Source organism: Cryptotermes secundus, unplaced genomic scaffold, assembly GCF_002891405.2.
Source record: "Cryptotermes secundus unplaced genomic scaffold, Csec_1.0 scaffold1065, whole genome shotgun sequence".
Lineage (NCBI taxonomy): Eukaryota > Metazoa > Arthropoda > Insecta > Blattodea > Kalotermitidae > Cryptotermes > Cryptotermes secundus.
The window spans coordinates 677030-703230 of NW_019737400.1; the positions used below are offsets into that span (position 1 = coordinate 677030).

General features: G+C 40.9%; 1 protein-coding gene and 1 long non-coding RNA gene across 2 annotated transcripts in view; both read left to right on the plus strand.

Annotated features, from left to right (window-relative positions):
* LOC111870393 overlaps positions 1-23796 on the plus strand; it is a 79495-nt gene extending 55699 nt beyond the window's left edge. The window contains exons 15-24 of the mRNA XM_033753831.1: positions 1887-1933; positions 3114-3889; positions 4452-4581; positions 9948-10193; positions 11246-11383; positions 13483-13642; positions 14275-14524; positions 16566-16676; positions 19833-19938; positions 22842-23796. Of these exons, the coding sequence (XP_033609722.1) occupies positions 1887-1933; positions 3114-3889; positions 4452-4581; positions 9948-10193; positions 11246-11383; positions 13483-13642; positions 14275-14524; positions 16566-16676; positions 19833-19938; positions 22842-22993 (2116 nt within the window). The 3' untranslated portion in view covers positions 22994-23796. The remainder of the gene's footprint in view (positions 1-1886; positions 1934-3113; positions 3890-4451; positions 4582-9947; positions 10194-11245; positions 11384-13482; positions 13643-14274; positions 14525-16565; positions 16677-19832; positions 19939-22841) is intronic.
* On the plus strand, positions 4444-8800 carry LOC117282786. Its single transcript, XR_004513658.1, has 3 exons — positions 4444-4581; positions 6429-6534; positions 8685-8800. It is a non-coding gene; the product is annotated as an uncharacterized LOC117282786 (long non-coding RNA).
* Positions 23797-26201: the final 2405 nt, after the last annotated feature.

A 26201-nucleotide genomic window follows, 5' to 3' on the forward strand; every position in this document is an offset into this window, starting at 1 on the left:
CAGTCATATATAATATGTACGTACATTTATGATATTGTCACGTGACTAAGTGACTATAGATGGGATTTTGATCGGTAATTGGATTTACTGAACTCTTACAGATCCGTTACTGCAAGTAATTATAACCGTTTCACTAATTCACACACTTTACAGTTCACTAGAGCACACACTTAAGTCTTTTCAGCCTGCTGTGTCTTCACAAATCGTTGCCTGGTAACGGCTCTCAACGACAGATATTCCCCTTGCTCTGGGTAGCCTCAGTTACAATTCTCCACTGACTGACTGTCAGAATAAGAGTCAGAATTGCTTCAAGACTGGCGGTTTAACACCAATCAGTTCGTCTTGGCGCCTATTGAGGATAACGACAATGGATTTTTTTTTCGACTGAACCTTTGTGGTATTAGTCCATATATAGCATCCTCTCTATTATATGTATTTTTTTATATTGCTGGTAGGGTGGGACTAAGTCCCTTGTACTGCGGCCGCTTTTGGCCGATTGTACCAGATAATAGGTGAGGGTGATTGTGGATCAATTTGTGAAATGAAGATTGGCAAGGGAAACCGAAGTACTCGGAGAAAACCTGCCCCAGCGCCACTTTGTCCACCACTAATCCCACTTGACCAGACTCGGGATCGAACCCGGGCCGCCGCGGTGGGAAGCCAGCGACTAACCGCTTGAGTTATGGCACGGTCAGCATCCTCTCTAACGAGAGGATGGATTTTTCTCTCTTATGAATATGCTTGACCTATCTCCAAGTGTACGTATCACACATATTGCATGTTACTGAAAATTCTTTCTTGTGCTCTATATACACGTACAAGTCATCTCTCAGTCCAGGCTTTGCAAAGCAGATCATGCCTATCTTACGTATCTTATGCTACAACGGCAGCTTGGTCACTTGAACGGTCGTAAGCTTGACCGCAGCCAAATTTAAGCCTCTTATGTACTGTCTATGTTTAGCTTCACCTTGTCCTATGCTGTCAACGTGTTCCATTTTCATGATTTTTATGACTTCTCGTTGCCTTCACAATTCTGTTATATAATCGTACACATACGGAAGGTTGAAAACCGTGTATAAATCGCGGACCGGTGTGCACATTGGAAAATTTCAATGCTGCGGAGAACGCGTAGAAAACATCTGCAATAGTTAAGACAAACATTAATGTTTTCAATGTTTGTCTCAATTTCTCGGCCTCAGAAATAATTTAAACTCACTATTCTTATGAATGAATAAGATTAATTTATATTGTGGCGCATAGACTGATTGCTAGGCAATGACTCGGTAAACACATTCCAGCGCAAGCATACGAGCGCAAATAATAGGATGTCCATTTCTGGGCAACGGGCCTCTCAACACCCCTTCTTAACATTTGAAGCTGTGTTTTCTGCATGGTCCGAGCAACGTGGTTGTAAGGAAGTGTTCGACAGCAGGCGAGTTTCGGGACGCCAGCCGGCTGGGACATGAGCTTAGAATTGAGTTGAGTCTTCGGATTTGGCAGCTGCCGAATAATGGCAAGAAAGGAATTAGGCTGTAAAAAGAAAACTTCACGTGTAATCTGAAGTGACAGTGAGATTGTTATAAATCCGTTGCGAGGAAACGACTACTGAAGGTTGAGAACGCTAGTGTGTGTGAGTAATGGTGAACTGTAAGGTGTATAGTACAGCGATAACGCTGTATTGCCTGTAGTCCAAAGTTGTGAATGTAAAGGAGCAATAAGTCTATTTATCCAATCCAAAATCCGTCTTATAAGTTACGCAAAAAAAGAAACCCCTACGCGTGACAATATATATATATTTAGACGTACTGTTTATTCATTTCAGGACAGTTTCCCGACGCGACTAAGGTCCATTCATCTGATAAATGCTCCTGTCTATATCAGTGCAGTTATCAGCATTGTCAGATTAGTTTTCAAACCAAAGCTGTTCAAAAAGGTAAGCTGGCATCCCTTATGCTTTAACCCATTTTTCTTTATGTGTTCCGTTATTTTATAACACCGTGGAGTTGTAAAAATCTGCTCTGAATTTTGAGGAAAACTTCTTGTCACTACCTAAGATAGCTGCATAAAAAGCTACACTATTTCGTTCCTGTGGCTTTTATTAAAAAAATATATGACAAAAGTTATGGATCGTCTATTAAATGCAGAATATCATAGTTCTTTTGGATTTCTTAATAGAAAAAATACAGGTAATTTATTTGTTTATGACCTATGTACTATTCCAGGTTGCTTCATGGTTATCATTCGCGTTCCTTTTTACGAGAGAAAATCGACTTTTCCAGAAGTTTCAGATGCGACGTTCGGCAATAATTTTCATGACCACACTGCCTTATTTCATACTGCAACATAACTCATTCATTCATCAGTAATCTGTCAGATGACAGGTCCACAGTCTCTTCCAAAACAGTTCCTCCACTTAATTCGACCTTCTGTTTTTGGAAAGAGACTATCCAGGAAAAGTGATAATGTGGTAGTTTTTCCATTTGCTTTTCACATCGCAGTACAACAGCCGTTCAAACCACTATGGTCACGCCTGTTGCTATACGAACTTGAACCATCTCGAGCATCATTTGCTCTGTGCTTCAAGTCGCTGCTGATGACGCTGCTTCCGGCATCAGTTTTTGGTGTCTCTCTTCGTCTGATGCCTACCCTTTGTCCTGTCCAGCAAGGGAGGCCCTGCCAGTAGCTATGCTACCGCTGGTATAGCTCTCAGGGTCCTTGGCATACTCAAACCCCCTCATCACGATAAGGTGGAGACACCAACGAGGACTGCAACATAATATCCTATTTTAAATCATCATCTGCTTAGCAATTGTAACTGTATTTATTGCTGTTACTTTAACATCCCCTTCCTCACAGGGGATATTGACTGGAGAAGGAAGTCGCTTGGACTCCAATCCACGAATGATACAGAATCCTCTTATCTGCCTTTACTATTAATAATAGTAGCAGTAGTTGTAGTATTTTAATAGTGGTAGTTTGTGCAGTAGCGTTTGTGCTTGCAGTAGTAGCATTTGTAGTAGTAGCAACAGCAGTGCAACCAGTGTCCGTAGCATTAACACTAAGATTAGCAAGAGTAGCAGCAGCATAAGCATTAGCACTACCATTTCCAGTAGGAGTACTAACAGCGCTAGAACAAAAACTAGCAACAGTATCAGAAGCGCTAGCACTAGGACTGGAACAAGAACTAGCAGCAGTATCAGTAGCACTAACACTAGAACCAAAACTAGCAGCGGTATCAGTAGCACCAACACTAGAACAGAAACCAGCAACAGTATCAGAAGCACTAGCACTAAAATTGGAACAAGAACTAGCAACGGTATCAGAAGCGCTAGCACTAGGACTGGAACGAGAACTAGCAGCAGTATCAGTAGCACTAACACTAGAACCAAAACTAGCAGCGGTATCAGTAGCACCAACACTAGAACAGAAACCAGCAACAGTATCAGAAGCACTAGCACTAAAATTGGAACAAGAACTAGCAACAGTATCAGAAGCGCTAGCACTAGGACTGGAACGAGAACTAGCAGCAGTATCAGTAGCACTAACACTAGAACCAAAACTAGCAGCGGTATCAGTAGCACCAACACTAGAACAGAAACCAGCAACAGTATCAGAAGCACTAGCACTAAAATTGGAACAAGAACTAGCAACGGTATCAGAAGCGCTAGCATCAGGACTGGAACAAGAAGTAACAGCTGTACCAGTGGCACTAACACTAGAACGAGAACTAGCAGCGGTAAAAGTAGCACTAGCACAAGAATTAGCAGCATTATCGGTAGAGTTAGCACTACAACTAAAAGAAGAACTAGCAGCAGTATCAATGGCACTAGCACCAGAACTAGTGGCATCAGCTTCAGTAGCATTAGCATTTGGAATAGCAGCAGCAGCAGTAATACAGTTGCTTCTCAGATAAAGGTGTGACGTCCAGACAGAAGGATACAGACTAACTCGCTAGTGCAGAATGATCTGATCTGCAATTTGAGGTAATATTTTTGTTGGTCGCGGTGCTTACTTACATTGAATGGCTCTAGCTTCTTGGACTCGCATCAATTTTGTGACCTTCAGAACACTTTCGTTGTTGTGGTCATGTACTCACTGCAGTCACAAGCCCATTTCGTTTCTAGCTGAGGAAAAAACGATGAGCCAAGTTGGCCTGGACTCGAACCCTTCCATCTAACAGCAAAATTAAAATTTTTTTTTTCGGCGTTGTCTCTCCAATAAGAACATAATTTTCTTTGTATTTTAACGTTTGTTCTATGAAGCACAGTTTAGAAAAAAAACATGGTGGGATGACGTATAGTTCGGATACTAACGCGACCATGCATAACAATCTTCATTACAGTGGAACCGAGACTTAATTCTTCCTATCCCGGCCTACGTGTGACGTAACGACCTAAATTCAGATATAATAATATAAAACTGCTGTCAGACTTCCATTTTAACTCCAATAGCCGAAAAGTGAATATACAGTCAGGAATACTGTAGATGTGAAACATAAATCACGAAACAGAATATGCCTGGCTGGCGATGCGTCAGCAGAACACGTGATTGTCGACCAGTGCTGCTTCATGCGGGCCAGAGGTGAGTCATGATACAAGGGAATGGCGAATCGTGGTCGGACTGTAAATAGCCTTTGTTTCCCGTATCCTAGCAAGGGCGTTACACTTGATCGTTGGGGCTTCCACAGGCGTGAAAGTGCAAGTAGCTGTCTGTATTGAATTTACATGTGAACTAACACAGGCGCAAACGTGGGGTTTCCCTTAGTGAAAGTTTTGTCCTAAGCATCACTGATATTGCTTACATGGATTTCCTTGAGCGCTGAGGTCTCTTCGTGTGTAACAAGAATCACATAGCATAATGGACAAAGAAACTGATTTGGCCTCGAATAATGCACGTACGACATTAGCAATTGTCCCCGCATTTTTTTCTTGAAACGAGCATTTTTGTGTTTACATCACTTAACTACTTTTTAAACTGGTTCTAAATAACACGCATGTCAAGTTATTATACTTCAGCTAAAACATGAAGTGGGTTTTGGTTTCACAGCACACAGCAACAAACCCACAATACAACAGTATCAAGTCAACTTGAGTTGTTTGCAAAAGAAATCTTAAAAACATAAGAGATTTCTCATAAAGTTTGTAGTACCTGTGCTTTCCCTGGGGGACGGCGGGTTTCATTCTCTTTACTGGGGTAGAAACAGAAGTAGTTACTTTTTAGAAGCACCATTCATTGTATTTACCAGTTTTCTCTGACACACCATTTGGGAGAAAAAGGATTCTTGTAAAGAGTTCTGTCTTCTGGGATATACCCACATGTAGTCCGTTGAAAGTCAACTTTCTGTAGACTTCCAACCGATTACATGACGTCATATCCCACAAGACAGAACCCTTCATAATCACCGCTGTGAGAACCTCAAATCCTACACGGCACTATATCCCGGAAGACAGAACTCATCATAATCACCGCTGTAAGAACCTCAAATCCTATACTCAGCTTCGAATGACACAATGATTACTGAATAGTGAATTGGAAGTACTGTGGAAGGAGACGACAATGGCTAGATTCAGTTACTGTTCCTGTTTATGCTTGGAGAGACTCAGAAACTCTTAACTAAAGACCTCGATCAGGATAACCAGGTTTCCGATTCGACGTTTGAAGTTTTGACCTGGAATGCGAAGCTCAAGTACTATATATTCGAGAGCTAATTTCGATGATGGGCTCCTGTAATGAATTTCTATGTTCTATAAGGAAATAAACTCCGTGACCTGTGGTCCGCAAGCGAAATACACCGACCGAGCGACCGCCGCTTGTCGGCGAAGTATGCTTAGTGGGGGATGGAGTCCAACTGGGTCCACTCGGCACGGCGGCCAATGATTAGCCTATTGTAGCCTGCCCCGGATGATTATGATGATAGAGCATTTGGTGGAATGAAGATTGGCAGGGGAACCGAAGTACTCGGAGAAAACCCGCCCCAACGCCACTTTGTCCATAACAAATCCAACTTGACCAGACCCGGGATGGAACCCGGGCCCCTGCGGTGAGAAGCCAGCGACTAACCGCTTTAGCTGTGGCGCGGCCTGTCGGCGAAGTTAGTGCCAACTTTTGCGGATAGAGGGTATCATGTGGTCAGCGCAACGGATCCCCACGGCGGTTAATCCCGATTTTCTAGATAAACGGTATGATATATCTTGGGCAGCTATGTGACTATCAGCTATCCAAGAAATTAGTTCCTGTGCTAAATTAATTTACTGTGATGCCATGAAGAGCAGGAGGACTGGAGGTACTGCTCCACCCTTCTTGATCACGGTACTATATGGTGATGAGTTTTCGTCTTGAGCCCCCGGATGCTTCACCCCTTGGCAAGAAGTATCAGGTTCCCACTGAATAAAATGCATTGTGTGCCCCAGAGATCGATTTTTTTTCAGATCCATGTGCACAGGGGTGGACTAGGTAACCTTCATGATCACGTGCCTGCGAAAGTGCTGCCATCTGAATATGGCGGAGAAGCAGGTTCCATCCTTCCTATGTGGAGTAAGTACTAATTTTACTTTTTTGCCGTGCATATATTGGTTGTGAGGAGTTAGTGTGTGAGAAAAGTTAAAACTTAAACTCTCTGAAGCCTGAAATTCATATAAATATTTATAAATTGTTTCTACGTGATAGAAAACACATTACCTTTCCACTATAAAACCAGTCGATTAATGCTATTATTCTGGAGTTACAGTAAACACTAAATTCGCTATATAAGCAACGTTCAAAGCTTGATAATGATCAAGCATGTAGTGCATATAATAATCACTGTGATTTCAAGAATCAATAAGTCGACTATGACTAAGTAAGTAAACAAATCTGCAGGTAATGTTTTAACAGTGAAGTAGGGGAAATCCCACCGAAATTCAGGGTACCAAAACTGAATTCCTTTCTTCGCCCTTCACCTCCGGCCTTCATTTCCTTTATCACTTTAACAGTTTTCTTTTTACCTCTTGTCACCTGTAAGCGTTAATTAATTTATAATATTACGCGTCTCTCCATCTATTATCAGACTCTATGGTAAGAATATGTGCAAGCCATCAAGTGGCGCCTCCACAGGCGTTCCTGCGAATTCACTGCAACGGGGGCGGCGAGGACGTTACATTGCTTTATATTTTTAAAATATAAAAATAGGTGTTCATGGAACTAGAATATTCATTTAAAGACGCATTTTTCAGGTTTTATATTTTCCTTTTATTCTTTATTTATATACGGAGGCATTTTCAACTGCACGCTCCTCTGCTATTCGTACCGGGATTCGTTCCCTGGAATTCAAATGTCCGGGGCGTGAAACTGACCACTCGCCTTCATTTAGAACCGAAGAATCAATTTATTCACTTTCGTCTTTAATGTAACTTTCCTTAAAATTTCTCCTTAATTAAAATAATATTAAAATTACAATTAAACTGCTACATGTTTCGGCCTGACTTCGCCATCACCAAACAATTATTCATGTGTCGAAATTGCTACACTGCATTAGTTCTTGAGTTAAAATATTACAATATTATTCCGTTTTCCCCGTTCATTCATTAAAATACATTTGCTTGAGAACGTCACTCTTTATCAAGAAAGAAGTCATCTGGGATGTGACGCCGTGTAGATATTGTGTTAAACGACGTCAAAATACATTCTGAAGATGGAAACGATACGTTCCTCCGAAACGTCAGTTAACATCACTTTATTCATAGTCACCGCCGTGAAAACCTCAAATCTTACACCACTCTTTATATTTTCCTGCGACACCTTCTTGCGGCGTCCATGTTTTTTGTGTTCTTTTGTTTAGCCCTCCGAATATCGGTGTTGTGTTCATATCTGTCATCTTTATGTGCCCCATTATTACGTATGTTCCAAAGCAGCTGCTCTATGCGAGTGTACGTCACTCTGCTTTTATACTTGTTGCATTTAAAAGGGAAATATGTAAGGTGAAACATCAAGGCAACACAATACAATACAATATTACAGGGAAGTACACCTCCATGTCTTCATGTCGTGATGATTAATTTATCATATAGAGAATTTTCAATTCACTTTAATTTGTTAAATATCTATTACACAGTCGGAAGGTCGCGGGACCAAATTCCGATGAGGCCATTGGATTCTTTTTCGATTGACCTAATGCTTCCGGCCGCACTATGGCCCTGCGGTCGACTCAGCCTCTAACAGAAATGAGTACCAGGAATTAATTAAATAATTTTCCTGAGGAGCAAAGCGCGGCCGGCGCGTAAGGCTGATTACCTTACCGCCATCTGTGAGCCGATTGTCTAGATAATGTGGGACCCTCAACGTCTCACAACCCTATGGACCTTCACGGCCTGTTACAGGGATACCTTTACTTTTTTTTACTTCACAGTGTCGAGTGTATGGATATCTGTCAATAACGAAGTGCTGTCCGTTGAAATTCAACCTTTTGGAAGAGAACATGTCGCCTCCATCTTCAAGGTTGAAGAACAAACCAAGGAAGAAACCATCTTGAAATAACTTGCTATCTGCTTCCTATTGATTTGTTGTCTGCTTTATTGTTCAACCCTAAAACTGGAGGAGACATGTTCCTCAGAAACGTCAGTTGACTTTCGAAGGACTTCACGGCGTTATACCCCAGAACACGTATCATATAGCCTATGCATCAATCAAGCAGCGTTCTTGTGTTACAGATGAGTGGAAAGTGAGGGCTATTAGCCATCGGGACATGGTCATGCAACACGATCATATAAAGTCACAAGAGAATAAGGGGCCAGAGAAATAATACAGCTCACCGTATGGAGTTATTTTGGAATTAAACAATTTGTCTACAAAAGCCCTACTTTTATTGGATCCTAAGTTTCATTACTGTGTTCACAAAAGCCCGCCACTGGTCTCTTTCCCGAAAAAAAGTAGTCCATCCCACATCCTTCCACATAATGTCTTTGATATTAGTACCACATTTATGCCTAAGATTCTCTGATGCACAGATTTTCCGAAAAAGCTCAGCACGAATTTTTAATATGTACCACGCGTCACCCATTTCATCCCACTTGATTTCAAATTGTCCAAAATTATTTTCTAGCAGTACAAATTATGAACCTGCTCATTATGTAATTTCCTTTTCCAAATTTTCTTCCCAGAATCCTGTTCGCCATTGTCCTGTATCTCTTCCCTTAAGCAACAGGTTTCAAATTTATAGCAAATTCACTCACTCACTCATGGAGCTGGCCCTTCTTGAGGAGAAGCAAAATCTGCAGCTACTCAAGAATTTCCCAGCATTTTATGGAAGCCGAAGGTTCATTACCGTGTTCACAAGAGCCCTCCACTGGTCTCTATCTTCAGCCAGATCGATCAAGTCTATACCACCTCATTCTATCTCTCTAAGATCCATTTTAATATTATTCACCAACCTACGTCTTCGTCTTCCTAGTAGTATCTTTCCTTCTGGCTTTCCTACCAATACCCTATATGCATTCTTCTTCTCCACCATTCATGCTACATGCCCTACCCACCTCATCCTCCTTGACTTGATAGCATTCTAATTATACTTGGAGAAGAGTACAAGTTATGAAGCTCCTCATCAAAAATAAATAAGAAAATTAATCTGCCAGACTACACTGTGTCACATTTAGGGTCATGATATGACTATTAATTTCCTGGAGAAGCCCAAGTTTGGGATATACGAGTATATTACTTAGCAAAAACGCAAGATTTCGTTTTGAGCACTGTCAGATAACCTGCCTATACTCGTGTTTGTCATTTCCGGTACATTTTATTATATACGTCATCAACTAGTCGTTCGGCTAGGCCACTACGCGGAACCTTCGCGTGCTACAACGAATATGAGGCAATCAAACTTTGCATACAATGATGCTCCAGAGTCTGTTGTTACCTATTCCATTGCAATTTGTATTCACGTAAATTTATTTGAAATTGCTTCACTCTAGAGACATAATTTGCTTTCTTAAGGACTTACATATCATTACAATCCTCCAAATATGATTACTCCTTCCGTTCTTCCGCCCCTTCCATTATAGAGCCACTTATGGAGGAAATGAAATCTTATAAGAAAAAGATTCATCTTCCACCAGCCAGTCTTTCGGTAACAAGGCGATTCTTATATCGTGGAAAAAAGTCTGTCGTTAGAAGTGCGAAGAATTTTCTGATATTCGGAGTATGTAGAGAACTAGATTTTCCGTGTATGTCCAGATTCTGTTCTTCAGTATATATCTACATATTTTTTTAATTTGTATATGTTCAAATTTAGTTATTCATTGCATGCCCTTAGTTTTCTTTTCAGCGTATGTTCATACGAGGGAGAGTCAGCAAATAGGTCACAAGTGGAAGTAAAACAGCTGTAATTGATGTAAAAGATTTTGAATGTGTGTCATTAGATAGCAGCACAGTCCAGCTTCATGACAGTCTAGGTAGCAGACGCGCATGTCCGTATTCAGAGGCTGGTTTCAGTAGTCAAAATGGCTACCATGCGTGAGGAGTGTACTGCTCAAGAGCGGTGTTCTGTTGTGTGTGTGTTCTGTGGGCAAAATGACTCAATGCGAAAGATATTAATAAATAAATGCTCCCTGTTTACGGTGGGAAGTGTTTGTTGCGTAAAAAGTTTTATAACTGGTCGAGAAACGTGACAAAATTTCGCTGCTAATGAAAAGGTTGAAACGGAGGTGAGGAAGTGGCTGAAACAGCAGTCAAACAACTTCTATTCTGCGGGTTTCGACACACTGATAATGCAATGGGGCAAGTGCATCAGTGTTAGTGGAGGATATGTCGAGAAATAAATGTTTTCTACAGGTTCGAATAACACAAGTTTTACGTTTTATATCAATTTGTGACCTATTTATTTACTGTCCCTTATATTAGGTTTTTCGAAGCTGAACATTAATCAAAATATGCTTTTTCTCTTAGTATAAACTTATGGTAACTCAAAATTTATATGTTAAAAAGAAGTAAATTTGTTTGACTGACGAGAAAAATTAACAGAAGATTTATTTAACAATCTTGTTAAAAATTAAAATAACATACTAGAAGAGCAAGTCCTTGTAAAGGAATGCTACAAAACCAAAATATGGAGGGTTAATTAATGAAGCTGATTATCCTGTCTTTTGGTAAAAAGATTGAATATATAAATATTTATTAAAACAGGCTATATCTCAAAGAAATTACGATTTTCGTTAGAAATAAACAAATTTCTAGCTCAATTTTCTGATTTTATTCATAAACCGGACTGGTTGTTTAGATACCATGGAAACAGTAAGTAACGCAATAATTGATGGTGTCCGTGCAAAAGCTGGTTTGGATGAGAAGAAGATCAGGAGAGCAGTGGATGCAATCAAAGATTGGTTGCAGCAACAGCCCCACTTACCACATCAATATGGTAAGAACACATCCTCGTAAAATAAATCGATTAATCGCTGGGGTTCAAAAACATGTCAGTTACGAATTTTTCAAAATAAATTTCGATGTTCATCTTTTTCCACGTGGAACCCAAAAGTGGAGGTTTAAATAAGAGCCTCAGAGGAAAATAACGCAGGTTTTTTCAGATTTCTGGCAGGATTAAACTCACTGCACAGAACTTTACATTCGCACATTAATCTAAATAACATGCTTAGTACTTGAGGTTTTTATGGAGGAGACTGCAAAGCTTAGTGTCTTCTGGGATGTGTGACGAATTTTAGTCTTGTATCAGCTTTCCGGCGCTTCTTAAGAACATCTTACGTCCATTTCCATGGTAAAAAGTAAGTGTGTAATCTTATCCTGAAGATGGAGGCAAGGTTGTCAGCCCTACGCGCCGGTCACGCTTCAGCCCCAAGAACATTCCAAAAATATTCCTGATACTCATTTCTGCTAGAGGCTGAGTGGACCCCAGGGCCATAGTGCGGCCGGAAGGATTAGGTCAACTGAAAAAAATTCAATGTCCTCATCGGAACTTGAACCTGCAACCTTCCGGCTTGTAGCATAGTGCCCCCCTCCCGTGGTTTCAAGGTTAAATCTTTATTCATGGCATTATAGTGAATGGACAAACAAATATGCAATATATGGAGTTAACTGTCAAAACTCATACAACGGTCGTTCCGACAGATTAAACGCCTCCGTGTCACAGAAACACGTACCTAATCTTTCTAAGTGTCAATCAGATAAGTCCAGTAACTTTATTTCAGTACCTGCACTTTAATGTCACTGAACAACAAAACTGAACAAGAACACAGATGAGATGACGAAAGTTTTGTCACCGAACTATGTTTTAAACCTATCCGGGCATTGAAATCTCTGCTATTCAACCGCACTTCTATCCTCTGTTAGTTCATTTTAACTTCTAAATATATAGGTTCTCTTGTGATTCACCTAGGCACTAGATCCGGGAGTGCTTGATTATATGCTTTGTCCGGTGTACCACAGCAGGAGGAATCAAAGGTGCCCCGTTGGCTTGGAGGCTTAGCAGAGTCTTTTTTTTTTAATTAATTAGCTTAGTGGGGAGGTAGAGTCCAACTGGGTCCACTCGGCACGGTGGCCACTGATTGGCCTATTGTAGCCTGCTCCTGGTGATTATGATGATGGAGAAAACCCGCCCCAGCGCCACTTCGTCCAACACAAATCCCACTTGACCAGGCCCGGGATCGAACCCGGGCCGCCGCGGTGGGAAGCCAGCGACTAACAGCTTGAGCTATGGCGCGGCCACTGGGCAGAGGTTAGTGACGTCCTGGTGTTAATGGTTGAGACAATAATCCTTTGGCAGGCAGGAAACAAACTCCGGCAATTCAAGTCTGCTACAAATTCACCTACTGACAGAGTTTTCTCGCATCGTTTCTCCATTTAGTGCTGTTTTATCAACAGAGTATGTTATATGGCGTCGAACAAGAGAGAATACAGGGTATGGAAGGAAGGATTCACGCCGTACTTTAACAACTGTACTTGCATTTCACTAAATATACTGGAGAAAATCATCAGAACGGAAGAAAAATGATTCTTCCATATTATTTATTGCAACGCAATACAAATTTGTGTTTTAATTTACTGCACTGTGATAGCAACGTTTTGGATTACATTGGTGCACAGTCCAACATCAAAATATACCAAAGAATATTTTACAGCACAATACAAATTATATGTTTCTGGATATTATTCATCGTCCTAGTTTTGTTTAAAACGCAGTTCTGTTTCTACTTAAAAATACAACGTTTCGGAAATAGGATTCTGCCTCCGACTACGGAGAGAGGGTCTAGCTCTATCGATTGGGCTCAACTGAGTGGGTTTTACCTGTAGATGGAGACGAAATCCAGTCTCTAAAACGTTGTGTTTTGAAACAGAAACAGGACGGTTTCCTAAATAAATAAAGCAGGAAGATAGACAATGTCCAGAAGCATAATATTTGCATTATTGTACCACCGTCACAAACCTTTTGATAATATTTTACGATTTCGAACATCCCACTCAATATTGTAAACCAAGCAACTTGAAAACCGCTTCAACTTCCAGATGAAAGACAACTGGAGCGATTATTTTTACGGTGTAAGAAGAGCGTTGAGCGAGCGAAAGACGTTCTGGAAATGTACTACACACTCAGGACGGCACTGCCGGAGATATTCAGCAACAGAGACCCGACTCAGGAATGGTTCAGAAAAATAACGAGTGTCAGGTAAATACGAAGAATGGGGAAGAATTTCTTGAGAGCCCGTTATTAAGGTAACACAAATTCAATTCGGAATAAACCCAAGAGTTCTTAGAAAACCTGTCCCAACACAGGTGTGTTTATTCGCATATGTTTTCGCTGGGGTCTCCTACTGGGTTAAGTAGCTAAACCATCAGACCCAAAAAAAAAACACAATTCTGCTGGTCATCAATTTAAAATTTGAGACAGAGCCAGATATATGTCATCTTATTTGTTTTTAATGTTACTGACGTGCAACTTTGGCACATTAAAGGAAGAAGACTTTCTTATTTTTTGGTATATGCCTACAAGAACACAAGGTATCACAGCTCAGAGGGCCATAATCGTAGACATAAGAATCCTAATTATCACTTCAAATATTGAATTTCTCCTTAAAATATAAACAATTTTAATTCGTACCTCATAGGAAACACATATGTCTCTGCTACAAAGATCAGCCTCTTAATTCTGTTAAAAAAACAGTCGCTGTGTATTGTGAGAACCATAGGAAACACACAAACACACTCTGTAAGCAGAATATGAATATTAATATATTCGGTACATGTAGAACCCCTGGGTTTTAAAGGGTTGGTTCGTAAAGAATAAATATCTCTTGATAGGATCTTCTTACCACTGCCCCAGCTGACTGAAGAATTCGACCGTGTCACAATATCTGCCATACTGGATCCTGACCCAGACAAATACTCGGTTATCGACGCCGTCAGGCTCCTGTTCATGAGTTTCGACTTAATGATGAGGGATGACTACTACATGGCTGACATCTTCATCTTCGATGTGAACAATTTCACACTAGGGCATGCTGCAAAGTACACAATTCCCATTTGGAAGAAGATCGAAGTCTGTGGCCTTGTGAGTATATAGACGCTGCTAAACAGCAATTTGCCTAGACAGGACTCTCAGTATAAATAACAAACGCCAATGGGAAATAATAAATCCTGGCTACAGAGCCAGAGGCCCCGGGTTCGATTTCCGGCGCTACCAGATTTTTTATGAGAAATAATGGGTCTGGAACGAGGTCAACTCCAGCCTCGGGATGATAATTTAGGAGCTATTTCAACGAAACAGCGGCTCCGGTCTAGAAAACCGAAATTAACGGCCGTAGGGATTCGTTGCACTGACCACGTGACACCTTCTATCTGCAAGTGTTGGCACTAACTTCGCCGACAAGCGGCGGTCCCTCGGTCGGTATAGTTCGCTTGCGGACTACAGACTACGGAATTTGTTTGTTTTTTGTTTGTTATTGATGCAGTCATTTATTGATTTACTTCACAAACTATAATATTTTCGTCCATAATGCAAATTATGTATTTCCTCCTTTGCCTTTTCACTTATTTCACAACATGTTTCGGCCATCGATAAGCGTTCTTTTGCCAAAAAATATTTCACTGTGCGGTATAAGTGAAAAGGAGAGGGATAAATAAGTAAGTCACACTGCGGACGGAAGTATAATTTGTAAAGAATATATCAATGCAGCTTGAGGGGAGACTGAACTCGGGTAATGCTTGCTACCATTCAGTCCAGAACCTTTTGTCTTCTCGTCTGCTGCCCAAAAACACAAAAATTAGAACATACAAAACTATAATTTTGGCTGTGGTTCTGTATGGGTGTGAAACTTGGTCTCTGACATTAAGGGAGGAACATAGACTGAGAGTGCTTGAGAACAGGGATCTTAAGAGAATATTTGGACCGAAGAGAGATGAAGTGACAGGAGGTTGGAGAAAACTACATAATGAGGAGCTTCATAACTTGTACTCTTCTTCAAGTATAATTAGAATGATCAAATCAAGGAGGATGAGGTAGGCAGGGCATGTAGCACGAATGGGGGAGACGATGAATGCGTATAGGATATTGGTGGGAAAGCCAGAAGAGACCACTGGGAAGACTAAGGCGTAGGTGGGTGGACAATACTAAAATGAATCTTAAAGAGATAGGATGGGATGGTATTGATTGGACTGATCTGGTTCAGGAGAGGGACCAGTGGAGGGCTCTTTTGATCACGGTAATGAACCTTCGGATTCCATAAAATTCTGGGAAATTCTTGAGTAGTTGCAGAATTGGCGGCTCCTCCAGAAGGGCTCAGCTCCATGAGTAAGTATGTACGTGTAAGTAAGTATGTCAATGCAGCGGGATGCTTAAATACAATATTATGGACATACAACAAAGTGAAACATTTTTTGGCAAAAGAAGATCTGATGATACGGCCGAAACATTTTGTGAAATGCTTGAAAAGGAGGAAGAAATAAATAAGTTACACTGTGGACGGAAGCATACTTTGTGTAGAATATACTAATGAAACAGGAGCTTAAATATAATTTTACTGATTTACTTTGATGTTCGAGAACGGGGTGCTAAGTAGAATATCTGGACCCAATAGTTATAAAACAATAGGAAACATGAGGAGGTTTACAGCATGCATTTTTTGCCAAATAAAATTCGAGTGATAAATTCAAGAAGGATCAGACGGGTAGGGCATGTAGCACGTATGAGGAGAAGCGTAGCGCAATACATACAGGATTTTGGTGGAAAAGGCAGAAGAAAAGAGACCAGTAGGAAGACCTAGACATAGGTTGTGGGATAATATTAAAATGAATATTATAGAAACAGGGTGTGGTGATATAGACTGGATTAATCTGGCACAAGATAAAGATCAGTCTAAGATTCTTGTGAACACGGTAATGAACTTTCAATTTCCATAAAATTTTGGGAAATTCTTGAATAACTCAGCGACTGCTGTTTTCTCAATGACCAAACTCATCAGTTAGTTAATTAGTTAGTTTGTTGGTTATTCACTCGTAGTTATTTTACATATGTATGCATAATTTATTTAAGGAACCTGCAACTAACTGAGACTAAGTAACTTTAAATATAAAATATTGTATTGCATTTTCAGAGAGGATTCAATTCACGAGTCAAAGCGATCCATATCATAAATGCGGGAGCTTATTTAGACGCAACAATAAATATGGTGAAATCATTGTTGAAACCGAAAATGGCGGCCAGGGTAAGTAACACAAACTAATATCAAAACACGTCATTTTTATATTAATAAGCCTTCTCTGATCGACATACAAACGTTATGATCACTGCTAATCAAATAATTTTTATTGAGAATTTATGGATATGCATTCACAGAGAACATTAAAACAGAGATTACGTTGCCTAATCCTGGTTACAATGATCCGTTCTACGTTCTCTTGGCTTAGAACCACGTCCATGAAAGCCAAAATGCCTTCGAAAGAGATGAGAAATTCCTCCTCTTCTTCGGTTGAAAGAGATTAACATTCACAAAAATATCGTTAGAATTAATTACACGAAATTCCCCAGTCACAGTGACAAATACAGTAATTAATACTGTTACATGTGAATCAGTTGCATAGGTAACGACTTGTTGATACACGTATCAGAGACGACCAGCTCGAACAGTCGGTTGTTGAGCAACGGCTAGCTAAGCGTTTGTTCTCACATCAACGGAAGGGTCGTTTCCGAACTGTTATAATCGAGTGTAATTGTAACAGTGAGGTAAAATAATTCCACACGTTACCCCGGATACACGTGACAATATTGTAATTCTTAAAACAGTGGTATTTACATTGTTACACAACCTGTTTACATTATTGTCAATTAATGATGGCAGTGTGAACAAGTGAACAGAAGAGTTAACTTGTATTCAACAAAAACAAGAAATCCATTTTAAAATGGGGGGGGGGCAAGGGACAGCGTAGTTGGTTGAGGCGCTATGCTACAAGCCGGAAGGTCGCGGAATAGAATCCCGATGAGGTGGGCTTTTCAATCTACCTAATCCTTCCAGATGCGCTATGGCCCTGGGGTCGACTCAGCCTCTAACAGAAATGAGTACCAGGAATCTTACTGGGGTTAAAGGGCGCCCGGCGCATAAGGCTGACAACCTCACCGCCATCTGTGAGCCGATAGTCTAGAAAATGTGGGAGCCTTAACATCTCACAAACCTATGTGCCTCCAAGGCCTGTTACAGGGATAGCTTCCCCCCCCCCTTAGCACTACAGCCCCAGTGGGCTTAGGCCTACCTCCATGAACTTCTCCGTTCACTTCGATTTTTCTAGATCTTACACATTCGGTAGGACTCCTTGGGCGGGTGATCAGCTCGTCCCAAGGCCTCTACCTGTACACAAACACAGAAAAACGCACATACACAAACTAAACATCCATGCCCTGAGTGGGATTCGAACCCACGATCCCGGTTTCCAAGCGAACGAAGACAGAACATACCTTAGACCACTCGGCTACCGTGACCGGCAGAGGGATAGCTTTACAATTATAAAATATGACACACGAGACGGCCGCTTGGTTCTCCTGTATTGGGCCTTGTCCTAAGTTATATATAAACCATAATCACTTTCGAAAAATTAAAAATGAATTGAAATAAATTACATTTCATCAGTTAACAAATTACCACTGCAATTAACACATCTGTTACTACCGCATCAACGCGACTGGAAAATTTATATAGAACCCAATCTTATTTCTAAACGGACGGAATATTACACTAATCCGTACGAAGTCAACATATGTATAAGGCATCGCCAGAACAAGTACTGGGCTGTACTAATGCCATGGCAAATGAATTTTTACCCGGAATACATCAATATTATTATAAAAACTCCATTCCTATAAGCTCCATCAGTTAGTTTTAAAAATGTGAGATAATTAAAAACTTTCCACTACGTACATTTTCAAAGTATTTCGAATTATATGGATACCTGCATATTATTTCCACATATTAACATTCATATCAGTTCTAAATGCTTCTGACAGTTTGTATTACACTCGTCATTATTGTGTTCCAGGAAATCGTCCATTATCTCGTATTCTGAAATCACACGACGTTTACGAAGCTCGATCTGTTTCCGTCCTCACATGAAAGAGTGAAAAGGCTTCCACACAACTGGGTCCGTTAGGAGGAGGAATGAAATATTCTTTTTATAACGGACGCAACAGAGCGCTTGCCTCCCCGCTATTTCAACTGAAGACGGAAGGAGTTCCCGTTTCCAAAATATTATGTTACTTTGGAACATGACACGATGGACAAAGTATAGAAACACAACGGTGCTAGGTTTATCATTTATGGCAGCCTCGGGATTGTACGTATGATGATGCTGGGGGTTTAAGTGGAAAGTTGAATGTTGAAAAGCCCCAAAATTTCATATGAATGGAAGAAGACAGAGAGACGATGAAAACAACGAGCTGAGGGGGATGTTTGAATAGAATAATGCGGCAGTAAATAGAATCTAGAGGAAAATGCATAATTAGGAGCTTCACAGATTGTACTCCGCTTAATATTTATTTTCCTTGGCACTACAGCCCCGGTGGGTCTAGGCCTACCTCCATGAACTTCTCCGTTCACTTCTGTTTTTCTAGATCTTAGACATGCGGTAGGACTCCTTGGGCGGGTGATCAGCTCGTCGCAAGGCCTCTACCTGTACACAGACACAGAAAAAAGCACACACACAAACTAAACATCCATGCCCTGAGTGGGATCCGAACCCACAATCCCGGTTTCCAAGCGAGCGAAGACAGTACATGCCTTAGACCGCTCTGCTACCGTGACCGGCAGTGTATAAGAATAATATATAAGAATTCAATTCGTACCTCACAGGAAACAGATCCGAACCCACGATCCCGGTTTCCAAGCGAGCGAAGACAGTTCATGCCTTAGACCGCTCGGCTGCCGTGACCGGCTAAAATATTTTTAGTATGATCAAATACAGGAGCATATAAAAGCGAGACGTGTAGCACACATGGGAGGGAAATGCAGATGTTTCTGTTCGGGAATCTTCAGAAAAAGGCCATTTTGAAGATCCAGATGCACAAGTGAGGATAATATTAAGATTCATCTTAAAGAAGGGGGATATGGGGCTGTGGACTAAATTATCAAGAATAGAGACCAGTGGAATTTTCATGTAAACAGGGTGAAAGTGTCTTGTTCAACAAAATGGTTTTAATTGACTATCTGAGCAACTGTTATCTTCTCAAGCAGAGATCTGCTACATGGAGTTAGCCAGTTGCTTAAGAACTGCAGTATCAATCTAATGCTCTTTAACACCAACACCAGGCAACATACGTAAATCTGGAGGCTGAGTCAGAGGACCAGTGCTCAATCACAATTCACTCCTTGTTCCAGATTCACATACACAGGAAAGGATCCGAGTCACTGCATCAACATGTTACCACAAAAATCCTACCCCTGGAATATGGAGGTGAGGCGGGCCAGATGTCTGATCTGTGGGGTAAGTGCAGTACATAATTAGCTCTTATTGGTTACTGACCCATCGGCCCTGAAAGTGCTAACTCTTGTTTCCTGCCCCAGCCTTGAAATTCAATGTAATAATTTTAAGATTATCATAAATAACACGTAGATTATTGTCTTCTGGGATGTGACACCGTTAAGTCTAATAGACATACCACTCTCACCGCCATGAGAACTTCAAATATCGCAGAAACAACATACATAAAACTAATACTTTTTTAGGAATTTAACACAGTGCAGCCTGATATAAGTTAACAGACTTCTCGAAAGAACGTGTTGTGTGGTCAGAGAATAAGCGAGATACTTCCTTGATTGTTCTTCTCGAAATTCAACACTGAAAATATGGCAGTATATTCTTTAGAAAAGTCGGTGACGTCACATGCCAAAATATGCTTCGTAGTCGCCAACGTATGAACCTAAAATTACAACATGAAAAGTTTATTCAGGGGTATCAAGAGTAACAGTGTCACGTGGACCTCCTGTCAATGGCAGGAGAAGAATCACAAAACTGTGTAGCGTTACATACACATATAAATGTTCTAAGCAAGTCAATGCCCCAAGAGATTCACGTCATCGATGGATTATTTCTCATATGCAAAGCAGGAACGTGAATATTTTCAAACGCACATGTACAGAAATCCCTCTCATATGCTGTATTGTAAATGGCCGCTCTTCTCTGTATCCAGTGACAGCCGCTGCTTGTGATATACATTGTTGCACTTGACGGAAAATCTATTGACAATTAGTTTACTCCTACGTTTATAGTCAGAGATTAGCGCGTTGTCTGTAATGTGTTAATTGCAATGCCGAACCGAATTACTTGATTTTCATCTCTCAATCAGCACACACCGACCGCCATTTAAGTAAGACTGTTACAAAGAACTTGAGATATTAGAAAATTGGAGAAAACGGACTGAGTGTCTATAATCCTACGAATGTGAGTACAAAGAAAGAAGAAAGACATTTTTCAGACTTCAAAACTTCGAACTGATGCCAGCTGGACGAATTGGGTTCCATTCCCCTAAAAGAATAAATTCCACTCTTTATCACAAAGCTCAAAAATATTCCAGGTTTCAACAAGTTTGGGTTTTAGATCTATCCTCTTTCTATTATAAGGAAAGAGCGTACTTGAAAAAATGTAGATAAATTCCCACAGGAAACGATGTACAATGTGGGGAACTGTGAACATTTCCTGCCACCCAACACAATAATGCATATGTAATGAATTTCCAACATTATTACTTCCTGTGAAGTCAGCGAGCAAATGAAAAGGTTTTCTTGTTCGGGGTTCATATCTAATTATCATTACAAATTTCTACATATAATGTGGAGACATAACTCGAAAGTTAAACGCAGCTGACGGTATCGGTATAGTGCTTGGTAAACCTGCTTCGTATTCTGGAAGCTTCGGGTTTGATTCTCATCCCAGCGGCCAGCTATCGTGACCGAGAATTTCCGTCCATTTCTAATTCCTAATTAACTTCATGGAGTTGAGCCCTTCTTGAGAAGCAGCCAGTTGTGCAGCTATTCAAGAATTTCCCAACAATTTATGGAACCTCAAGGTTCATTACCGTGCTCACAAGAGTACGCCGCTGATCCCTATCCTGAGCCAGATAAATCAAGTCCATACTGTCCCATCCTATTTCACTAAGATCCGTTTTAGTAATATTATATGACCTACATATAAATCTTCCTTTCCGTCTAGCTCTCCCATAAAAATTACACATGCATTACTTTTCTTCCATGCCCTGACCATCTCATCCTCGACCTGATCGTTCTTTTCTCCAACCCCCTACCACTTCATCCCCCTTCAGTCAAAACAATCTCCCCAGCAATTTGTTCTCAAATACCTCCAGTAAGATTTCCCGTAATGTCAGAGACCAAGTTTCACATCCATACAAAACCACTGTATTTCTATTTCCTATAGCATAGAATGACCATAAGCGTTACACTCATTCGCTGTGACATCGTGTACTCTGGTATGTTTCGGAGGAACAAAGTGCCTCCATCATCAAGCATATTTTCTATAATATAGAGGATATCAGTGCATTCTTCTGAATCGTCGTTAAAGATAATTTAACTATACGGCGTCACATCCCAGACAACAACACTGTTCGAAGTGATTATAGCAATAAAATCAGATCTCAAAATCATCACTGACTTAAGTTTTGGATCCCACCGGTCAATTTTGGACTCTGAAACCAGCCCAATTTATGATAAAAGTAACATGAAACCAATTCAAGATCACCTCCTTCCTTCAGAATTTAATATTCACTATCATCCGTCCGTCTTTACGTTAAAGTGCTGGAAACCAAAGACTGACAACCTTTATATCATGGACATTAACTGGATACTATCCCGACCCACTGCCATTAGTCTCTAGCTGTTACACCGCAATTTAGCGACAGTGAGTTCTTCTGTGAGTGCAGATTCAGAGGGAAGAGTCGGACGATCCTCTCGCGAAGTCGGACCAACCAATGGCATGTAGGTCGCGCCATAGCTCAAGCGGTTAGTCGCTGGCTTCCTACCGCGGCGGTCCGGGATCAAACCCGGGTCTGGTCAAGTGGGATTTGTGATGGACAAAGTGGCGCTGGCGCGGGTTTTCTCCGAGTGCTTCGGTCTCCCTTGACAATCTTCATTCCACCAAATTCTCTATCATCATAATCATCCGGGGTAGGTACAATAGGCCAACCAGTGGCAGCCGTGCCGAGTGGATCGAACTGGACTCCACCCCCCACTAAGCGAAAAAAGAAAACATGGCATATACGTTCGCCTTTCAACGACATTGCTAGAAAAGTCATGTATCATTTGCCTTAGTCATAGTCTTCTGCAGTAATGAATATTGGACAATATTTTTTTTTTTTTTTGTNCATTTTCTTACAGCCCTTTGGGTGAAAAGATTGGAATCCAATCGAGACTGGTTTCTACAACAAGAGAATCTAAAGTCCGACGAGTCGAAACGTCCAGGGAAAAGCATTGACACTGGCGAGTTGTTTGGCTTCCAAGGATCCTTCAGGAGACTGTCCTTAGACTAAGAAAGGAAACCCGTCCAGTGATACCAGTCAGTACAATAAAAATGTTGAATTTGAGGTTCTCACAGCGGTTCTATCTTCTGGGATATAACACTGTGTAGTGTGTTTAGAAACAATAGACGTTTCGGAGGAATATAATGACTCCATCTTCAGGGTAAAAAGTAAGCCATCAAGGAAACAACATGAAGTACATAGTAAGCAGAGCTCTGCTACCTTGGCTTACTCTTCCTTCCTGAAGAGGCAGTAGATGTTTTCCCCGGGCTGTACAGCATTATAGAGAATTCTGCGGTACCGTAACAGTTCAGCTATCTTCACCTCGAAGATTAGTCTTTCCTCGGGCGTTGCGCTATGTTCTCTGTGTTTCCTTCCGTCGCTGCCAGGTTCAAGAAACGATCATGGCCTACTTGAGGTATTATGCCGGTATTTTCTTCGGGATACTATGAAAAGCCATGAGAAATCTGATTCACAGTACCCTGTATTTCGACCAAGATTCAAACACAACACCTCCAGAATAAAACGCTAAAGCGTTACCTCTACACCAACCATCTCATATTCTGTGTAAATATTTACCAGTATTTCAGAGGAACCTCCTGCCTCCATCTTCAGGGTAGAAGAATTGTGACCTGAAGATGGATGCAGAAGGTCCGTCGAAAGTGTTAGTAGCTACCTACCACTCTGCACAGCGTCAAATCATAGAATACAATGATCTTCAGGTATGTGCTCACCATTATGAGAACCCAAAACTTCAATGAGAAATTTCAATTGTGATGCACTTCATTGGACAAAAATAAAAAGTGAAAATGTGAGACTCATTTTATGTAATATTTTGGAGCCTTATTCTCGTTGTCCTTCTCCTTCTCCTTGAATTATAAAGCTATAAACCAAAAATTCTTTTCTAATTTTTTAGATTTGTTAAAGTTGATTCTGTCACGTCCTTTTGAATTTGAGATTTTACAGTCTCTTTGTCAGTTGTATGTATTTAGAGTGTTACTGCAATATGCCTTCTTATTTTTCATTTTGAATTCAGTTTTATTACCACATATAATTAACAATCCACATACGGCGCCACAACCCAGACGTCGGAACCTCAAAATCTGATACTATACAGAGTGCCTCATGCCGAAAGTTCGGTCATTATAAACAACAGAGATAACAGCTATTTCACTGTACAGTTTCAAAACTGTTCATATGAAAGAGATATTACATACTATTTCTAATACCGGTATTTATTGGCACGAGAGTATTCAGTATTCAGTATTGAGTGTTCACTCCCCGTGTGGAGGCGGGGTCGAATACCTCCACCGTGACTCTGCGAATCGCAGGAGGCGACGAAAAGGGAAGTCTCAAATCTGAGACAGTAAGATATGGTCGCGAGTCCCAAGAGACTCGGACCCGAGAAAGACTGCGCTGGCAAGGACCAGTAGCAGATACAAAAAGCAGACCCGCCCTCTAATCAGAGAGGGCGCCCCACAAAAACAAGACCGTAAATGCCAAACAGTAATAAATATCTGGTCATGAGACCCAGATGGGGATCGACACCAAGACTTACTGACTGAATGACCTTCAGTCGCAATGTGACTTGGACTTGGTATTTATTGTTCAAGTTACAAAGTTGATACAGTTTACCTAGTATAATACATTTTCGAAAATTACACTTTCAACACCAGTGCACTTCGCAACCCGTATGAGGATGGCATATCAGCATATTTGACATTTGTGAAGATGTGCAGCATTTTTCACGACACTCTTACAATGTCACTATCAACAGTCACAACGGCCAACTGACGCTTCACACAGATTCACATGCGGGAGGGAAGGACATATTGGGAGCCAAATTCAAACTACTGTACAGTGAAATCGTTCCCAATAGGACACATGCATATATATAATTTTTGCTTAGAATAACTGATATAATGACCTTTCCTTCTGGGACACACTGGATATCTTGGTTATTAAACAGATATGTGTTTTAGGACAGGGTAGTTCGGATAGAGCTCGCTCGACGATTCGAAGGAACATATCGCTTCCATCTTCCCAGTCTAAAAGTAAAACAAGCAACAAACTAGCAGAAGCAGGCACTAATTAGAGCTTAATCCGAACTACACGACGTCATAACCCAGAAGATCCTATGCTTCATAGTTACCGCCCTGAGATGCTCAACTCCAAAAGAGAGTTGATATTTATAAGGCCGCGTTTCCTACTGTTAAATAATCTGAAGGAAATTAAGCAAGTCAGCTTAACTGTTTCCCGCTCTCCGTCTTCGCACATACAATTACCCCAAGCTTAGTTCCAAATACTGCCAGTTACCCTTTCAATTATACCAACAAAGGGAAACATGAAGATCTTGTTCTGCAGACAATTAATTAGTTGGATTATCAATCACAAACCGGTTTTGATACTTAATAGCATTACGCCCCTTACCTCTGCTAGTGTACTGAAGAGAATCATAGCTCAGTTTGAACTCAATCTAAACACAGAAGCCATGTTGAATAGCAATTCATATGCATGTGATTCAGATAATGGTACTGTTGCGCAATCGCTCTGAATCTGTTGTTGTGTAGCTGTAACAGTATTGCGAAACCTTGTAAGCACATTTTATTGTATGAATATTATTGTCCAGTGTATTCATATGCTTATAGCAAGGCGAGGACCTCTGATTTGACGGTTACAATACAGATATTATTCACTGCGCATGCGTTAGACTGGATTCAGTCCCAACAGAGTCACAGCTCAGGGTCCAGTTATCCTCGTACACTCTAAGGCTACGGTGATTTATGAAACGAGTATGACCGAAATCCTGTTCCTCTTTGTATGATTACATTGTCTGGTCTCGGATTTTGGGGATAATTCTAAATTGTGCTAAGGAAAATATCCGGAAGTTATATCTGCTATTTAGTTGTCTTACAGCGGCCTCCGTAGTCTAGAGGTAACGTTCCCACCTCATGACTCGTGGTAAGCGGGTTCAAACCCGGCGGAGGTCGTGGAATTTTTAAGGGCGGAAAAATTCAGTGAACAAGTCCACCGGGAGGAACTTTAAGCCGTTGGTCCCGTGTCGTAGTTTTACGGCACGTAAAAGAACCTCATGCCTCAAGGAGGCCTCTGAGCCAAATTATCGGACATTTCCTGCTCAACAAGAGTCTCTAACGCCTGTGGTAGATGGGGGAAGCATCAGGTACCGCTGAGCCAGTAGAGGCCAAACTCGCTGGCTAAG